The sequence below is a fragment of the Eubalaena glacialis genome, chromosome 6 (genome assembly GCF_028564815.1).
Source record: "Eubalaena glacialis isolate mEubGla1 chromosome 6, mEubGla1.1.hap2.+ XY, whole genome shotgun sequence".
NCBI lineage: Eukaryota > Metazoa > Chordata > Mammalia > Artiodactyla > Balaenidae > Eubalaena > Eubalaena glacialis.
Genome location: NC_083721.1, coordinates 42,607,807 through 42,627,810, shown reverse-complemented (window position 1 = coordinate 42,627,810; position 20,004 = coordinate 42,607,807). Strand labels below are relative to the sequence as shown.

The window sequence follows — 20,004 nt, the reverse complement described above, 5'->3', positions numbered from 1 at the left end:
AATTTATTTATCAGATAGGGTTAAGTGCTAATTCAGAACAAGAGAGGTTAGACTGATGTTCCGAAATATGCATCAGTATAATACATATTTATCTAATGGTGTTCTGCCCTTCTTGCCTCCTAATATGCCTAATTTCTACCACGTGATATAATAAATATTTGATTTTTATATTTCTGTGATTTGTGATCTCTCTTGCTACAGCAAATCTAGGTTTTGTTGTTAATTCCAATAACTATTTAAAAGTTTGAAAAAATTCAATCTATAGTCATTTCAAAACAAAGAACTTTCTTTGCGCCACTTAAAATTTACAAAAAGATTTAGAATTACAAATGTTAAATTGCAATTATATTTTGTTATTGTGTCCTCTAAAATTTTAAATCTGTTTTAAACCTTGTTCACATGGATTTCCATGGTATTTTGCAGCATTTTGTCTCTAATGTCTTCAAAGAGTGATTTCTCCATATTCATTCCATCACAGGAGGATTAGGAGAGGTCTTGAAGTACAGTCTCCACATCTGAGACTTGAATCCCCTTCGATATCCAAGGGGGTATGGTTCTAGGACCCCCTACAGATACCAAAATCCGAGGATGCCCAAATCCCTTATATAAAGTGGTGTAGTATTTGCATATAACCTAAGCACATCCTGCCCTATAATTTAAACCATCTCTAGATTACTTACAACACCTAATACAACTTAATGCTATGTAAATAGTTGCTGGATTGCCACAAACTAAAGCTGTGCTTTCTGGAACTTTCTGGAATTTTTTTGTATATATTATATCTATATAATATACATTAAATTTTATTGAAGTATACTTGATTTACAATGTTGTATTAATTTCTGCTGTACAGCAAAGTGACTCAGGTATACATATATAGATTCTTTTTCAAATTCTTTCATATTCTTCTCCATTATGGGTTATCACAGGATATTGGATATAGTTTTGTATATTTTTGATCCAAGGTTGCTTGGATCTACGGATGTGGAACCTGTGGATCTGGAGGGTCAACTGTGTAGATTTATGTTTTTGAGGATGGCAGCTCTCCTTTGAGTAGAAGAATTGTCATGTTTCAGCTGTGAGATAATAATTTCTAATACTAGATTCTTATACCCTGTAGAAGGTAGAGCTTGTTATTGTAAACAGCATTTCTAATTGACAAAAAGTGTGCCATAAAATATTTACTTTATCATATTAAACAACTTTTATAATTTTTGTTAATCTTGAATGTTTCTATGAGGGATGAAATTTGGTCATAAAATATTACCATACCAATAACAATGTGATTTTATATCATGAATAAAATATTTAGAAAATAGGAAATATAGATGCCAGGGAGAAATGGCAAATTGGAACTGTCAAAAGAGATTACTGGGTGTCCTTTCGGTAGAGTGCTAGGCATTGTCAGACTCTCCCTGGATAATCTGTTTCTAAAGGGTGTTCATCTTTGATTGTCTTCCTGGCCTGTTTTGCAACTATGAAATTAGTTGTAGACAATGAATAGTTATATATATATGATTTTTCTCATTACAATTAGAATGATACATTCACTAGAGATATGACTGGTTTATGTGAATTAGAAAAGATGACCGCAATCATTATATTTATTGTCTTATAGTATATTAACCAGTTTTGGACAGATTAACCAATTTGTTTAAGTATTCCTGATTGTCTACACACTCATACACACAAACAGACACAAACATATACAAATATGTATGTATATGTGTATATGTATCTGTTCTTCAAATTTCTCTTTAAATCAGTTTACTCTCTTACTAGTCTCTTCATTAATTAATAAGTTAAATAAAATCTTTAATTTGTGTTCATTTTATATTAATATCATAGCCATGATTTTCCCTTTTGAAACATATTTTAGCAGAGGGTTTTTCTAATATGAAGTGAATGCATTTGAAGAAAATCAGAATGTTACTGGGAAAATGTTTGCCAATTTTAGATAAATTTAGTGTCAGACACACAGGACCAACCAAATTACTTGTGAATGTGAATGAGGTGATGAATCAGGTTTAGAAAATCCTTAATCTCCAAGTAATACAAGATTAAATGTGTTAAGGATTAAAACAATATTAAGTTCCTCATGGATCATCACGTTTCTTTTTTGTAGTTCGTTGAACCATACAATGAACCTGAAATATCTGGATTAACAGGTACTAGAAGTTAAAATGTTACCATATTAAATAATGATCCTCAAAGGAATTTATGGCCAATAGAAGATCAGAAGCATTCCAGGCATTAGAATATGTTTGATTTGTAAAAGAGAAAAAAAAAAAACACACACACACAGATGTACACTTACACAAACACAAGTACACAGACCCAATGCTATGCAAAATTGTTAAATGTCCTCCAAGCGATATACTTTCAATGTATCACATTTAGCTAAAACTTTGAGAATGAATTATCAGACACCTTCACAACAGCCCTTTCCCCCATACACTATATTGAAAAAATACGTACAGTCTGGGCTAGTTTCGAACTCAAACTTGCGACTGTTGGTCCCAAATCCAGCTGCGGTCCGGGCTCGGATTTGGAATACATACGTAGTATCAGGCTTGAGGCTACTGATGGTAACATTTGTGCCTCTTGCCCTGAGAATCGTATAACTTGTCTCTTGTTCCTGCTTTGAGGTAAGAAAAATCACGTTAAAATCGAATCTTCCTAATGCTGTCAAATGGTAAAAAGGTGAACCACTCAAAACCAATTCTTTTAAATTTTTAACACAGCTCATAGGACAGGTAAAAGAGGTGACAATCATTTAACTTTCTGAATGTAATAGAGGCATTTTTAAGCAAAAAATATTTACAGAATTTCCCAACTTGGATAAAATAATTTGTTCCCTGCACATAATGCAGGAAAAGTTAGTTTTCATTTTTACCAATTACTGAATATGTGGATGAAAATAAGTTCTCTTCAAAGCTGAGGCTGAATGAAAGCTTCAGTCTAATTCCAAGAATAAACTTACAAAGACGAAAATACCCCCTTGAATTAAACTTAACAGGAATGTCCTACTGATTCTCAGAAAATATTTCCATTAACTGTAAAATATTAAACTTAAAGAGGTCCAGGTTTTATGTATAAACTCTACATTAATAACTTTCTTAGTATCAGCTATATTTGCACTGTGTTTAATCTAAGTCACTATGGTTTAGTAGAGACGAAAATCTTCAGATAAAAGTCTAGAAATATTTCCCAGAAGGATTTACATTGTACAGTAGGAGATTCACACTGCACATTAATTGTAAAGACTTTTTGTGTCAAGCCTTGTTTATGAAAATGGACTTCCAGGAATTGTGTTTTTCTTTAACATACGTTAGTATATGAGCACTTTATGGGTCACCTAATTTCAAGTAATGGTGGAATATCCCTGTACCTGGTGTGGGACCTGGAGTGGGTGATATAGAACAATGCATATCCTCAACCAAAACTAAATAGAATATTACAGAAAAAATGTAGTGCGTTATAGATACTTTTTAGTTAAAAATGCTGGTTATGTATCAGATAGCATTTGAATTAGTATATTAAATAATGAAGAGGGCTGAATATATTTATTTTGTGGAAATCATTATTTCATGTGTTAAAAAAAATTATTAAGCATATACCCAGAACGTGGCTCTGTTCATCATCATTAATGAACTAAACAGTCAAGAAAGCTAGACTTTGTAGAGCTTAAATTCTAGCAAAATGCTCAAAATATTTCTAAGCATCATATATATATTTGGAAATAATTTTAAAATTTATGAATGTATGCTATAAAAATTTTTTATATAAAGTATATTAAAAATAATATTACACATAAATATGCATCAAATTTAAAATGCTTAGAGAATAATAGATTCAGTCATTTTTTTCCTGCACTAATTAATATTGTTTTAAAATATGGATGTATATTGTGCTTTGTTAGTGGAGTTTGAGATAAGTTCAGAAAATGCTTTATGTTTGTAAAAGATATGAAGGTAGATTAGTAGTATTTTTGAATCAGTTTCATAGATCTACAAGTTGGGTGTTCCCTGGGTCTGCTATCCAGTCTGAACTAAGGTGCATCATTAATTGTCTTTTTATTTTGTTGTATCATCTATAAAACACGGATTCTTATATTTGCCCAGTCTATCTTGTCACACTTTTAAAAAGAGAAGATCATGATCAAGTGAGTACTTGACAGTACCACAGTGGATCACTGAAAGCTAGGAGGTAACTTATTTATACTATGATTTTGGCACAAAGAGGTTTATAAGGTCTCACTTTCTTTCAGTGAAAGAGACATATCTTTTTCCCTGTAGGGGGCAGTATGAAAAAAAATGGGATCACATTTGTGAAATACATTAACTTCAACAAACAGAATAACTACATAGTGCAAAGGAATGTTTATACATTTTTTTTTTTTTTTTTGGACAACTGACCATACCACTAATTCTCACATCTCTAAAATAATCTATTTTCATGTAGAGGAAGGTATGCAATATGGGGGAAAACATACTACACGAGGAGTCATGGCTGCCAGAATTCAAAACAAAGACCTAATGTTTATTAGCAGTGAGGCTGTGAGAAATTCAGATAATGCCATCGACTCTCAGTTTTCTTATTTGTAAAAGAACCTATTTGCCCACTTTCATCAGATTATCAGACAGCTCAAAATAATGTATGCAGAAGTATTCTATAAATATAAACTATATCAACTCACAATTTGTTTTTATTTCATTTTAAAATACTTTGTAAACTGCAGCAGATACACGAATATGTCATGTTCATATTAGTAGCTATAAAACCACCCAGCTCTAATGATAAGATTTGAATACATCTTGCTTTCAAACCTAGCCATAAATTATAACCAGGGAGAAATAAGTGGTACTTAGAGTGATGAAATACCATGGCTTAAATTCTACTTATAAATAATCGTGTACCTATTTTTTATAACTGCATTACTGAACCACAATTTTATGATGTGAGGCAAACTTATCTACCCACTCCCATCTTCTACATTTCCTTGTACAAAGTCAAGAAAGCTTTCCATCATCAGTTCAATAACACAATCGTTTTGTTATTAATTCAATGTTCTTATCTGTATTGAAGGAAATTCATGTGAGTGTGAAGGTCAGGAAATGATGCTTAAGGCAATGAACTCAGGAATAGTTCATCAATAGATTAAGGAATCGCTATATAATAGTTGGTAGAACAGGTGTCTCAGTGTGGAAGGACACAAATGTCATCTCTAATACCATAACTAGATGACTTAACGTTTGATAGTGACATCTTTTGCTATGGCTTATTGCTATAGAATGGAGGATATTTGACACAATGATTTCTAAACCCTTCTCTACCTATAAATCAAAGGTATCACACGACCAGAATTCTAAACAGAGCTCTTTCACTTGCTAGCAGTGTCATTGGTTTCTCTGAAAGAGCACACTCATGATAAGGTAACCTCTTTCCCTACACAACTCAACCCTTTAACATTATCTCCCCACCTTTTCATAGTATTTGACCTCATAGTCCAATATGATCCCATTAGGATGTTCAGGTTCTTGCCAGGATAAAGAAATGCTGTTTCTGGATGTCCGATCTTTCTTAATCGTCATGACAGGTGATGGAGCTGTAAAGAGAGGATGGGAGGGGATGATGGGATGAGGAAAATTAATCGGATTGGGAAGGGCAGTAAAGAAGAGCAGAGAGGCAAGGGAACAAGCAAACGGAGTCTATTGTTGTTCTAATCTTTGGCAAGAAAGCACTATTTCCATTTCAAAGGCTCTTGAGTATTAATCTGGCCTCATATCAAGCCTCAGAAGCTGGATTATAGCCCTGGTACATACAGGCCTATGGAAAATGAGCTGAGATTTTCAGCTGCTGGTGGATTAGTGGCAAGTGAGCATATGTTTTCAATCTGCTACTATAATGTAAGCAATGAAATATATGTGATATATTAAAAAAAGAACAAAACATCAGGACTACCTATTTGTTATAACGTTGCAAAGTTATGAATACCAGATTCTGCAGCTCACTGATAACATTTTCGTATGCAACTCTGTAAGAGGACCGGAATCCATTACGCACAAGGAGTCCCATGGTATCCATAGGTAATAATAATATTCAGTGTATTGTAAAATAGGTAGGATTTAGGACATAGTATAGTAGATCTTGACTTCTGACAAAAATCTCTCATGAATAAAAATATATATCAGGAAAAAACCATCTCTGCTTTTACATTTTCATTTCTTAAAAAAATATATATTCAGTAAGAAGTACTGAGGAAATGAGTGCTCTTTGTGTCACAACTCTATATACATTTTGAGGTATCTTATTGGGTAATGACTCTATATTTGCTATGTTTTTCTATGCATTATCAAAAGTATAGAATATGAATAAAAAACTATCTGGATCAGATATCATAGGGTCACCATTTTTTCTAATGGAAGGTTAAATATGTTTTAAGAGATATACTTCAAATCCTTCCATTAAAAAGAAAAATGCATACTGTCCATCAAAGTACCTTTGGTTTCTTTCTTTTTTTTTAAATAAATTTATTTATTTATTTTTGGCTGTATTGGGTCTTTGTTGCTGCGCGTAGGCTTTCCCTAGTTGTGGTGGGGGGGGGGGGCTACTCTTCGTTGTGGTGCGTGGGCTTCTCATTGCAGTGGCTTCTCTTGTTGCAGAGCACAGGATCTAGGCGCGCGGGCTTCAGTAGTTGTGGCATGCGGGCTCAGTAGCTGTGGCTCGCGGGCTCTAGAGTACACTCTCTGTAGCTATGCTGCACGGGCTTAGTTGCTCTGCGGCATGTGGGATCTTCCCGGACCAGGGATTGAACCCGTGTCCCCTGCATTGGCAGGCAGATTCTTAACCACTGTGCCACCAGGGAAGTCCTACCCTTGGTTTCAAATCTCAATCTTGCTACAATGGCCAACCAAAATATCTCACTGTGGGGTTCGGTGGCATTCTGCCGTAATGGAATGCAGCAAAATAAATTACAAACATGAAACAAACAAAAATCTAGAATTCTCAGGCACATCAACTGCTGAATTGTTTTCATTGCTAAAGGACATATTTTTTTATAGATTTTTCTCAAATCAAGGACTATTAGAACCCAGTATATCTGTATTCCCTACAACAGCTAGCAATAAATGTTCCCTATATGTTGATTTGATGTTTCTATGATTATTACTTGATGACTTTTGCATCCAACCTCTCACCTAAATTGTTCCTGTCTATAAATGCCTTTCATTTTTATTCTTCACTTAAAAATAGAGCTTTCATTAAACTTGCCTTGTGACACTTTTTTAGAAAGTATAAACCTAAACGAAAGATCTATTGCAGTACATTTTCCATCCACCTATTTCTATTATTTGTAAGATCTTCTTAGGAACTTTTGTAATTAAAGCCTCATTACTTTAATGGCCAGGGGACGATTACTTAATCTTTTTCCAAAGAAAAATGTAGGTGTTGATTTTCTGATAGAAAAGTAAAATCATTTTCTTATTCACATCTTGCTCCCATTAACAATTAACATTCTTTCATGTAACTTGATGTCATTTACCTTTTATGTTCACTTTCTGTCTATTCAATATTATTGTTTTATTTCTCAAACTGGTTTCACAACACCCTCAGCTCTCACCCTGAGGCAGTTTGCTGCTCTGAAATTGATTCTAAGCAAAGGATAAGTTATTTTGGTTATATTTAGTTGAAATTTTATAAACATATTTGAAGTTTATAAACACGTCACTGAGTTAGAAATAAATAACAGGTATATTAAATTTTTAAGAATTAATTTCTTTTTACTTACTCTAATACTTAGAAAAATCAATTTATTATTTAATCATTAATAGACTAATTTCAGCCCCAATGTCCTTGGAACCAAATTTTGCTTTTTGTACAAAAATAATGGAGAAATTCTACCAACTTTCCTCCTGAAGTAAATCTATTAATAGAATAACTTCTAATGTGTGCTTACAGAGCATTTCAAAGAAGCTGAATGTTGGAACACTTCCCTAGTAAACCCATGGAGACCCTCCCTACTTCGTTTCATATCACCATGAACCTGGTTTCTTTTTCTTAACAGTTAAAATACATTTTCAAAGAAGGTTTGAAAATTACCAGGTATAGCATCTCTCCTTAGAAAAGAGGAGAGAGAAAATAATTCATTTCCAAGAACAGTTGTGAAGAAGATTGTATTAACTTTTTAATGAAAGCTTTCCAGGCTCTTTTGGGGATCTGCTTAAATTTCATTGCTTCTGCACTGAGCAAGACTTTATAACTGTTGAAATTCTTCAAAGGTCTTTGAGCAAGCTGCAGTGCCCTGCTGGACTGTAATAAATAGCCTTTTGTAATTCCACACTTACTTAAGTAGAGGCAATTACTCGACGCTTGTGCCACCTCTAAGTTAAATGAACCTTTTCGGATTGCTGCTTTTAGGCCCCTGTTAAGTCATTTGTTCTGCTCTTTTAATACACACCCTTTGTACTGGCTGCATTTCAGCAGTTTCAACCCAGTGCACCAGCTGAAATCCTGTTACATTTAGGTAATGATCATCAATATTTCAATATTAATAAATAATTAACAGAAATTGTTTTTCTCTCCCCTAATAAATAATTTTAAGACATAATTAAACACATGTAGCAAGAGAAAAATTCCATGGGCACTCCACGGTATCCACGCTTTCTAAAATGTTTTCTAGAACACTTCTTAATTCATGTCTTGAAGCATAATTTATCCATACTTGCTCATGTGTTGTAATACAATTTGTAACATTGATGAGAAACAGTGATTATTTTTTTTTTGGTTGGTTTTTAGGTATCAAAGAGTGATGTGTTCAAAGTAATTTTCAAAATTCATAGAAATTTATTTTTCTGTATAAAAGAACGTGATACAATGTATATCAGTGATGCAATGTATATCATACATTTGATTTATTTTATTCTCATTTCTCTGTTTTTTTAAATTTGTGATTTGAAAGAGTGGTGGGTAATAGTTGTACAGAATGAAAAAAAAATCCTAAAATTAGAGAAATGCTTGGAAGGTGAGTGAAAGGTTACTGAGGCAGAGGAAGCATAGGTTTTCCCTGGCAAAATGCTGGTGTATAAGCTAAAATAGCAATTACTGATGAACACTTCAACAGCCCAGGATTAAGAGGTTTAGTCTGGTGACTTTTATATACCTCAAATGATATATTATTACAATGATTCTCTTATTAACAGGAAGAAGTTGATGACTAAGTAGGTTGCTATGAAACGGGTCCAGGAATTTACACAGTTTAGTGAATGAATAGTTTTGTAGGGGAAAGAAAAATGAAGAAACTGGTAAGAAGAAAAATTAAAACAGTAGGAAGATAATAATTTTTAATAAGTGAATAACTCTAAAGTAATGTCTGGGTGTGTAACATACATTTTTGTTGTGTTGGTATTTGAGAGGGAGCAAATATTTGATCCTTAGCTTTTGCTATTCTGAGTATAATTGGACATATGTGCTCTTTGCAAAATAAAGAAAGGAGATATGATATACTTGGTAAAGTGAAATTTTATTTTTAACTAAAATATTTCTTAAAAGAATACAAATACAAGAGAAAAACAGTGAAGGTTGGGAGGGAACAAGAAACCCATGAATCATACAGTTAATCACCCTCCATGAAGTTTTTCTGAACTTTCTCCACACCACTGAAAAATTCAGAACACTCTGAATACTGAAAAATTTCTTAACTTGCGGTGTCACAGTGAACTTGCTCATGGCTCTCTCAATTCATTCTTTAAAAGTTTTCTTAGGTCACCACATAGGACTCGATAGATATTTCACCCCATGTTATCTAGTAATATGTGTTTTGTGAAAGCTGGTATCAAAATGCTTTTCAATTTCTGTTCTAAGGAGACATACCTTTCTGGGAACCAAGGGTTGAATTATTCCCTGAGTATTTTCTTCCCTATTTCCAGGCCACTGTAATGGCAGTTTCTTGAATCAGAGACATGCATGACTAGTCCAGAAGATAGACAGAGATGTATAACCCTTAATAATTCATAATTGAATCCCAGTTATTTATTTACAGAGGAAGAGTAAGATTTTCTCTCAATGTCAGCCTAGCCTGAGCCATTGATTGCATCTAATGTAATAATAGAAAAGCAAATTACAATGGGCAAGCAAAGATGTTAGGCTAAGAAAGGTTTCTGTGTAAAGAGATCTGGTTAGCGATGGGGCTAGTGTAGCTCACAATTTGTATTTGAATCACACAATACTTGTGCATCCAAATCTACTGTCAGACGTGGAAAGGATTTATTATTTTAACTATGGTGTTTTTAAGTGGCATTTACCATTATTCTGTAACTAAAATATGACCCATCCTTAGAATCAGGAAGTCAAAACTTCAAAATTCAACTCTAAGGATCTGGTTTGGTTCGTTTGTTTTTATTGGGACTTTCCTCTTTCTGGGTTTGGGAATTTCTAATGAACCTCTGAGGTATCTCTGTGGTTTAGAGATTGGACAATTTAAAGTAATAAGAAAAAAGGCTCAGTATTTCTTTTTCTAAGGGAGCCAAAGCTTTTAAAAATTATCTCCATGGGAAAATATCATCGAGTAAATGGTTGAAAGATTTTTCCTTTGAATCAGGCATGCCTTTAAAAGCATGCCTCTCTTATTTTTTTGTACCATTCATTACAATGCCCACTTAAGAACATTTCCTTCTTAGTTTTTTTTCAGAAGTGGACATTTCTATAAAGTCCAGAAAAACTCTTGAGTTTGAATGAGCATAATCATTCATAGCTTAATGTTCTCCATCTTACCACCCCTATCCTGATTTCCCCAACTTGTTCTCCGGAATTTCCTGTTTTGGTCCCAGGACTCACCATTTTTACAGCCTACCAGTTTGAATTTCAGAGTTATACTTCTTTATATATTCTCCCTCACCAATAACACTGCATGCCAATCAGCTTCAGCATCTGAAAGTCGATGGATTTTCTTTCTACCCAGTTATAGTTCTTCCAGCCCTGCTTCAGTGCAAACCATTGTCATGTTTCACGTGCATTGGATTCTGTGCCTCTCATCTCAATCTTTCCAGAACTTCCTTCAATGTTCCACACATTTTTGATTATTTATCATTTTATAAAGCAAATGAAACATTAACCGTCTTCTCCTTCAAAACCTCATAATTTCAAATCAGTTTTCCTAAACTTGTTAATTAAAAAATAAGTTTCAAAGAAAAGGTCTAGCAATCTATATTTTGAAGAATTTGATGTCAGAAACCTCTTAAGATCACACATTTGGGAAATTCTGGACTACAATAGGATATGTAATTTGAAATTCATTACATTATTATTTAAGATTCCTCATTAGACTGTAACATACATACCAGATTTATCACTTATTGCTCGCCTTTCAAACTAAAATTCTAAAGATAATTCCTTAGGCCACTGCCTACAATTGTACTTGCAATATACTCCCTGTCTGGAACACTCAATCTCTTCCCTTTTCCACTGGAAAAATCTCTTCTACTCATTACCCTTAGAAAGGCATTGCTAATATACAGCTTTTTTTGAGTCCCTTAGGCAATAGTTAATCAGCTCCTTCCTCTGTTCTGATATATAGTATAGTTGTTCATTCTCTTATTATTTAGCCCATCTCATTGTGTTGCAATTATACCATTTGCTTACTAGTGTGTCTTCCCATTAGACTGTAAGTTCCTCAGAGTCTTTAGTGCCTAGCATCACACCAACTGTACAGAAATCTAGTTATTCAGTTTGGTTAGCTTTGCAAAAAAATGTACAATATATTTTGTGACTAGTTCCTTTGAAAGATAATCCTATTTAGCTCCTGATTTATTATTAAAATAACAAAATTCAAACAAAAATGAAAATTATAAGATGTTAAACAGAGATACCATTTTCTATAAAATTATATCATTTATTTTGTATAGTAAAGAGAAAAATAATTTTCTAAACTGAATCAATAGTGCTGGGAGAAAAACATTCTAAAACGTATACATTGAAAGTAAATTTGGAGCAAGATCTCTCCAGAGGAGAAAATTCTGGTCAAAATTTTAGGCTTCTTAGTTCTAAATTTCTAAAATCTTTAAAATTTTCATTATTAAAATTTGAATACCCCAGAGTACTTTTAAAGAGTGGAGAACGCAGTTAAAATGTATAATCTCATTCCCATCTCAGCATGGAGCAATAAAAGAGAAAGAAAACAGTAGTAATAGAAGGGTTCATTTCATAGATGTTTATTACATGAATTCATCAGAAGAGATGCTGTTTTCCATTTTTCAATTGATCTTTAACATTAAGTTCTCCTTCTTTTAATATCATTCAATATCCTCTTACAATCGGATCAATCTTCAATACGTTGTTTTAAAAAAATCTAGTTCTTCCTCTCCTTTACTCTCACACTACTACCATACTTACCACACTTCTGACACTTCTGGTCAGCAAATGTGTAGGTTTCCCCACACTAATCAATTCTGATTTGGTTTCCTACAATTTAACTCAATTTTGACACTATCTACTTGCAAATAGTGTCATATTCCACACGTTAAAGGCTGAATCTCAGAACACTGCCCCTCACCTCAGGTGCTAATCACAATTAGAAGCTTCCCAGGTTACCCACAATTTCTGTGTGACCTGGCTACAAATTGGAGGTTCCCATGACCCTCTGCTCTGGTTCAATTAATTTGCTAGGGTGGCCACAGAACTCAGGGAAACACGTTTACCAGTTTATTAAAGAATATGATAAAGGATACAGAAGAACAGCCAGATGAAGAGACATAGGGCAAGGTCTGCGAGGCTAAGTTCAGGAGCTTCTGTCTCTGTGGAGCTGGGGTGTGTTCACTGACCTGGAAGATCTCCTAACCCCATATTATTGGATTTTTATGGAAGCTTCAACACGTAGGCATGATAGGTCATTAACTCCATTTTCAGCCCTTCCCCCTTAACAAGGGAATGGGGTGGGCTGAAAATTCCAGGCTTCTAATAAAGGCTTGGTCTTTCTGGTGAGCAGTCCTCCTCCAGAAGCCATTCAGGAGCCCACCCAGAGTCACCTCATTAGAACAATAGACACTCCTATCACCCAAGAAATTACAAGAGCTTCAGGTGCGTGGTGTTAGGAACTGGGGTAGAAGACAAAAGGACAAAAGATGTTCCTAGTATTCTTATCGCTTAGGAAATTGTGAGTTTTAGTAGCTCTGTGCCAGAACCAGGAGGCAGAGACCAGTATATATGTTTTCTATAATCTCCATATGTAATATGGCTTTGAAAATCTATGGGGGGTAATCATAGGTTTCTAGATATAATTCTTCACTGTGAAAGAGGTTAATATTGACACATAGCTATTTTTAAGGGTTTTATTATCCACTAAGAGTTAAGTCTAAAATAAAAAGTTCTTGTAGGTAGGAAATAACAGAAAGTAGAGCAAATAAAGATTTCTTTTAAAGCTAGTTGTCTTTGAAAAATACAGCATACCAGCAAACCTGTCATAAAATATTGAGATTCCTGGAGACATTATATACATTTATAGCATCAGTACATTTTAGAAAAAAAATAATGTTCCTTGGATTTGCTGAGATATTCTACAATATTCTTCTCTTTAAGTCCTTCGAAGAGCCATGAGTACTCTCAACATACCTGTAGTCTCCGAGTCCAGTGAGCCCTAATTAAGGACTTCATGCATGTACAAGGCAATGAAAATGACAGGTGGTTATTCATCTAAATGTGTGTGTGTGTGTGTGTGTGTGTGTGTTTAGCCTAATGTTCTCTATTTACACAGATAATGTGATGCTGCCGGAGGGTCTAGCTGTCTTTTAACACGAGACAACTAAAATTAAATTACATCTAGGGCATTCTTTTCCTTCATCGATTACACATGAAGCATAAAGTACTCTCAAAATTCCTAGACAGATAGACATTTAGCTCTGCATGCATTATTTTAAAATATGCAATATTCTTTACATTATTTCTGAAAATCCACACTTCACACTTCTAAGGCCTGAGCCTAAATTTAGAAAAATGCATTCCAGAGATAATATACATGGAAAGGATAGACTCTCCCCTCCCAGAGAGCCGAAAGTTGTCTGAGAAATTCCTCACTTCATAAGATTTCTAAATATCTTAAAATTTCCAGAAGATACAACTTGGCTTTGGGAATAGCAATATGTCTTAATCCTGAATTTTTCAAAGTTCTTCTTGGATAAGCTTCCTGGTTATTCTATTTAGAAAATCTGCTTTGATAGGATTTTAATATCCCAAGTTCCTAACCAATGTAGGATTGTAAGCTTGTTGTCTTAATTCAGCAGCTTCCACAAAATAAAGACAATAGAGTAGAAACTTCAAAACCGAAGTTAATAATCAAAGTTTAAATACTAAATATGAAATCTTGGGCAAAATCAAATGATATACAACATTTAGTACAGACAAAATTATTTTAGCATAGATGTCTCCAAAGAATGAGAGGAGTAGCTGTTGAATATAGATAATAGAGATGTGGTGGGGAAAAGGGTGATGGTACAAAATCAAGACCAGATGAATGAAGAGAAATCTTCAGACAAGAACTAGGCTAACCACAGTGTGAGGTTTTGTTTGTTTGTTTCAAAGGATTGTTGAGGTAGTATGTCTGTTCTGACTCAAGAGTCCTTCAGGAGTAGAGTGGCCACATTCCAGCACAGGACAGAAGGGACTAAATCTGGACTCTGGTGGTATTCTCTGTGGAGCTTCTGACAAGCAGCCTGCTGCCTTCTAATTATGTGCAGCAGTGGACTTTACAACTTTATACAACTTAAAACTTTATACAACTTTAACGCACCTTTGGAGCAAAAGAGCCATTGACCCAGCTTCCGCTTTACAGATAATGGCAAGAAAACTAGTCTGAAAGGCTACCCTCCTGGGTCTTGGGTTGTTTGGTTCATGTGTTCAAGCAGAACAGAAAGGAGGAAAAATTTACAATATATTATGTATGTTATATTTAGAAAATAGACAAACTGTATACTGGTCTTAAGTAAATTAAACTTTTATTCACAAATTATAACTATAAAAGGAAAAGGGACACTGATAGAAATATTCTGTATTTTCACAGGGGTAGATATGTTTATTAAAAGTCATTTAATTTTCCTTACAGTTAAGACAATTCACTATATATAAATGTTACCTCAATTTAAAAAGAAGTAAAATATATGATTTGCATAATTAGATCTTAATATTGATATGTCACACTATTAACTATATTTTCTTATTTTCTGTATTCTTGATGCTCTGGCATCTGGAGCCTTGCTGACCAGGGATAGGCTGCCTCTCCCAGGGTTAGCCAATTCTTAGAAATGGCAAAGACTGGCCCAAGAGTGTGCCTCTCATACTGCAAACTAATCAACACATTACCTTCTCCATCTGGCTCTTATGCTCTACCAGGAAATATTCCTCTGCCCCAATCATCCTAAAACCAGGTACCAGACAACTAGAGAAAGTTCTTATACCTCACAGTCTACTGCTGAAATTATTCAAACTAGCCAACCCTAAGTATACTTACCTTATCTCCCCTTGCCTTGCCTTGCCTTTCTTACAAAACCACAGTAAAGGCTCTTGCCCATGCTTTTTCCTTGCTCCCTCTACCTCCTGACTGACCCTGGTGCTTCTCTGTGTGGTCCTCCAAGGTATGACATGCCCCTTCCTTTTGGGAACTGTAAATAACAAACTACCTTTTCAATAGCAATTATTTCTTTAATCTGCTGGCCTTACCATACCTGAATAATAATAAAAATTACATTTTAAAATAATCACTGTAGTGGAATAGCATCTAGATGTTTTTTCAAACAAATAAAAGACCTCTTCTTGACAGACAGCTAAGGAGGTATCTAAGGAAATACCTGGTATGCACACAGTCTTGCAGTAATTATTTTTTTCTTACTTTATTCAAACCCAGAAACTGCTATGATGCACTGTCTTTGATGTTTAACCAACACTCAGGTTTAAAATCTACCTGTAGAAGCTTTGATAAAACACATTTTTAACCTATTATGCTATTTAAGGGAGAGGTACTTCTGCAATTATAGGCTTTGTACCTGTTGGACACCAGTATCTCTGCTCATTAAACCCGTGATTTTAGTCAAACTTCGTTGTTAGTTAGATACTAGACACTAAATCCTAAGCTGACATCCTTATCTGCACCTGCTCCTAGTTGGTATCGTTGAGGCCCAAAGTAAATAATTTTGTTCATTCTTTGCTGGATCCTTTCATTTTTATAAGTAAGAAAAGAAAAGAAGACAGAGAAAATGATATCACAGTATGTCAGTCCAGAATTCTTTAAGGCATCACATATAAACACTCTTGTAGTAGGATTAGTTGGGGTTTGTGTCACAGATAATAAATAGCTAACTTTAACTGAGGTACTGAAATTTGAAACACATACACACACACACACACACACACACACAGATTTATGCATGCATGCCTTTGTGTAAAATCAAGTCCAGTCCTACAATAACTTCACTCTCACTTATATACGTTCTTGGTTGAGTGAGAAATTGATTTATTCCTGAAGGAATGACAATTGTCCTAATAAGTATCACATCCACGAGTGAGCAACCATTACTTTACTCTTCACTGTTGTATGAATCATGATTTTTTATAATGCATTATCCCCCCATAAATGTACACCATAGAAGTATATGTTGCATCTAAATAGTATTGATCCTGTGTGTGGAAGCAGAAAAAAATGTTGAGAAATTCTGCTTAGCATATGGCTTGTATAGGCCTGGCCTATATGGCTTGTGTATGCCTAGCAATTCTACCTTGAGTGCAACAGAGACTAACTGAAGCAGGGAGGGAGGTCCTTTTTAGAAATCATGTAGGTTGATCCCTTCCTTTAGGGAAGTAAAAGCCCAAACCTCCCATAACAGGAAATCTGCAAAGTCTGGTCAAACATTTGGAAATCAGATTTTCGAATTAATTCAGAGCTATCCAATTTACTTACATACAGAAATTCTCATTGGCTTGAAAAAAATGGGAAAAGGGAGTATTCCAGAAAAGAGAACATTTTGATGGGTCATTATATAGAACATAAAATGTTTTGATGACAATAAAATCATCTTTCTGAGTAGCCCTACTTCCATTTTGCTTTTATGCTAGGAACTTATTTATAATATAGATACACTCTTAACATAATAGTCTTTATTTGTTAATTCAAAAGAAGTCACCTGAAAAAAATTTAAGTAATAGGAAAAGGCTAAATACACTTAACTAGGGGCTTCCCTGGTGGCACAGTGGTTAAGAATCCGCCTGCCAATGCAAGGGACATGGGTTCGAGCCCTGGCCCAGGAAGATCCCACATGCCGCAGAGCAACTAAGCCTGTGCACCACAACTACTGAGCCTGCGCTCTAGAGCCCGTGAGCCACAACTACTGAGCCCACGTGCCACAACTACTGAAGCCTGCGCGCCTAGAGCCCGTGCTCCGCAACAAGAGAAGCCACGACAATGAGAAGCCCGTGCACCGCAACGAAGAGTAGCCCCCACTCACTGCAACTAGAGAAAGCCCGCGCAGCAACGAAGACCCAACACAACCAAAAATAAATAAATAAATTTATAAATAAATAAATACACTTAACTATTACATGAATCCTAATATTCACTTCTACATCATCCCAAACCCCTGATCAATTAAAATTTAACTAATTAATTACTAAAAAGAGGCTGTGTTTATTAATTTTTGTAGTCTAGCTGTCTGTAAGATGCAGGTGGGGAATATGCCAATTTGAGTGTTTTGCATATTTATATAAACAAAATGCACATCAACAGAGACTTACAGGGTCTCCAAAAGCAATTATGCCTGCAAAATTTCTCTTTTGGCTGTAAAATTTGCATTGCCCATGCTTGCACTTACTAAGACACTTCCCAAGCAAATTCCCTCATTCTTTGTCCCCTATCACTTGATTAAGAAATACAAACATTTAGTTGCCCTAAATAATATTTCATTCCCCACAAACAGAGATTTTTAAAACTGTAAGCAGAAAACAAAGAGGAAATTGCAGAGGCAGACTACCTGCTGTTTAATTTCCATGATGCCTGTGGCCTGACCTCTTTAGTTCCAGGCACAGGATTAATTTATCTAAAGAATTTTTGTCAAATACCTTTTTAGCTAGCCATGAATTTTGGAGTAATGCTAATTCTCAAGTCCATCCAAATAAGGAAAATGAATCAATACATAGTTTTACAATTATGCAAACTTCACAAAATTGACCTTAGAATTTTGAGAGCTGGAACAGATTAATTTTTACATGCCCCATAAAAATTTTAGCACATTAGAAAAAATAGCCTTAAGTTGTTCCATTTCTGGATTGCTTAAAAAAAGCAAAAAAGAAATTATGCAGATACAAATATAGTAATACTTGTTTCTTTTAAGAGTTCGGCTTTCATTTCAACCCTGATATTTAGGTTCCTGCATTTCTAATTCCCAATAGCTGACAAAAGTTGTCTTTAGTCTACACAGAACAGTTCCCAGACAATGCTGCATAAACTTCAGATTTTAGAGGAGAGCCATTTCATTTTAACTGAGGTGTGGAAAAATTCTAAACATTCATTCCCAAGCTTGTGAACTGAACTTAAGTCACTTTGTGTTGAGTTTTATTTATGAAAAAATAAATTCAATGTAAAGACTCAAATTAGAATTATATTTAAAAACTGAGTTAAAAATGCAGTGATGAGTTCATCATCATTACTTTTTGGAGGGAATAAAAATATTCTAAAATTGATTTATGGTGACAGTTGCATCAGTCAGTAAAATTACTGAAGATTATTGAATTGTATATTTGAAGTGGGTGGATTTCATGAAATGTAATATATACCTCAATAAAGTTATACAAAAAAAAAAAAATAACCTGAAGTAAAATGTATACATTATTTACCAGAATTGAGAGGTGGTTAAATTAATTGTATGGCTTTGAATGATTTTGAACATTTTTTTTTTTTACTGTGCTCCATATATTTTATCTAATTTTCAGACTTTTTTGTTGAAAAAGAAAACCTGTATGAATTATTATACAGACAGGATAACTGGCCTGGTCTGTCAGATTTCTTCTAGAATTGAAAAACAATAAGCCAAGGATCATTATTATTCACATTGCACAGTCTGTGGTTTAGCTTTAGAAACATGCTTTTCAAGTTAAATTTACTTCAAAATGCACCTAGCTAGAAAAAAAAATGAGGGAAAAATGCTAGAGGCAAAGCAAACTTGAGGTTGCAAAATCTGGCAGTCCATTCTCCAAAAACGACTGAGTTTTCCTACCCCTGTTACATCCTAGGGGGGCTCACAGTTTGTTTTCATATATGCGTTTATGGATCTATGTACACATCTTGCTTTCCTGAATGGCTAAAGTATGGTACTTTTACTCTTTGTTAACCTTAGAAATAACTGACTGTCAAACTGATTTTGGGCTCTATTGGCTTGGTTTAATCCTCTGAAAAGGGATCCTGAAATAAGAATCCTCTAAGACCAGACGCTGGGTTCTAAACAATGTATAGAATTTGCAAATAGGTACATGTGGAATGAATATTCCATTAACATTTGTGTTCAATATAAAGCATCCAGTGCATAGGCAATTACACATAATAAAATGTTTGTGTTCTCTTCATTCATATTGTTTTTAAATGTACAGCCATAGTTTGGGAAATGCTTTAGGTAATTTACCACTAGCTTTCTTGTGAAATGGTGGATCCTGAAATCAGATAAGAAAAAAAAAATCAACCCAAGTAAAACAAGTTTTGAACAACAAAAAAATGAGCATGTCCTTATTGCAAAATCCATAACAATTAAGCTTGTAATAAGGGAAGTGACTACCAGAAAGACAGACACAGAAGGAAAATTGTGAGAAAAATTTTCCAACACATTCCATGAAAAGTCAGCAGGGTTTTACAGGAAACAATCAAGTGATTGTAGAAAGAAAACATGCAACCAAAGAATTTATTCAGTTAACATCTATAATTTAACAAAATAACATGTTCAAAGTCATTTTTCTGAAGACAAATTAAAAGGCTCTATGGACTAC

General features: G+C 34.3%; 1 protein-coding gene across 2 annotated transcripts in view; it reads right to left on the bottom strand.

Annotated features, from left to right (window-relative positions):
• EPHA3 (EPH receptor A3) overlaps positions 1-20,004 on the bottom strand; it is a 359,795-nt gene that overhangs the window by 73,416 nt on the left and 266,375 nt on the right. Inside the window, exons 6-7 of one of the 2 annotated variants that reach the window (XM_061192991.1) lie at positions 5,484-5,608; positions 2,479-2,641 (exon numbers count right to left, since the gene is read on the bottom strand). In XM_061192991.1, coding sequence (XP_061048974.1) covers positions 2,479-2,641; positions 5,484-5,608 — 288 coding nt within the window. The remainder of the gene's footprint in view (positions 1-2,478; positions 2,642-5,483; positions 5,609-20,004) is intronic. The other variant, XM_061192992.1, reaches the window with a different exon arrangement.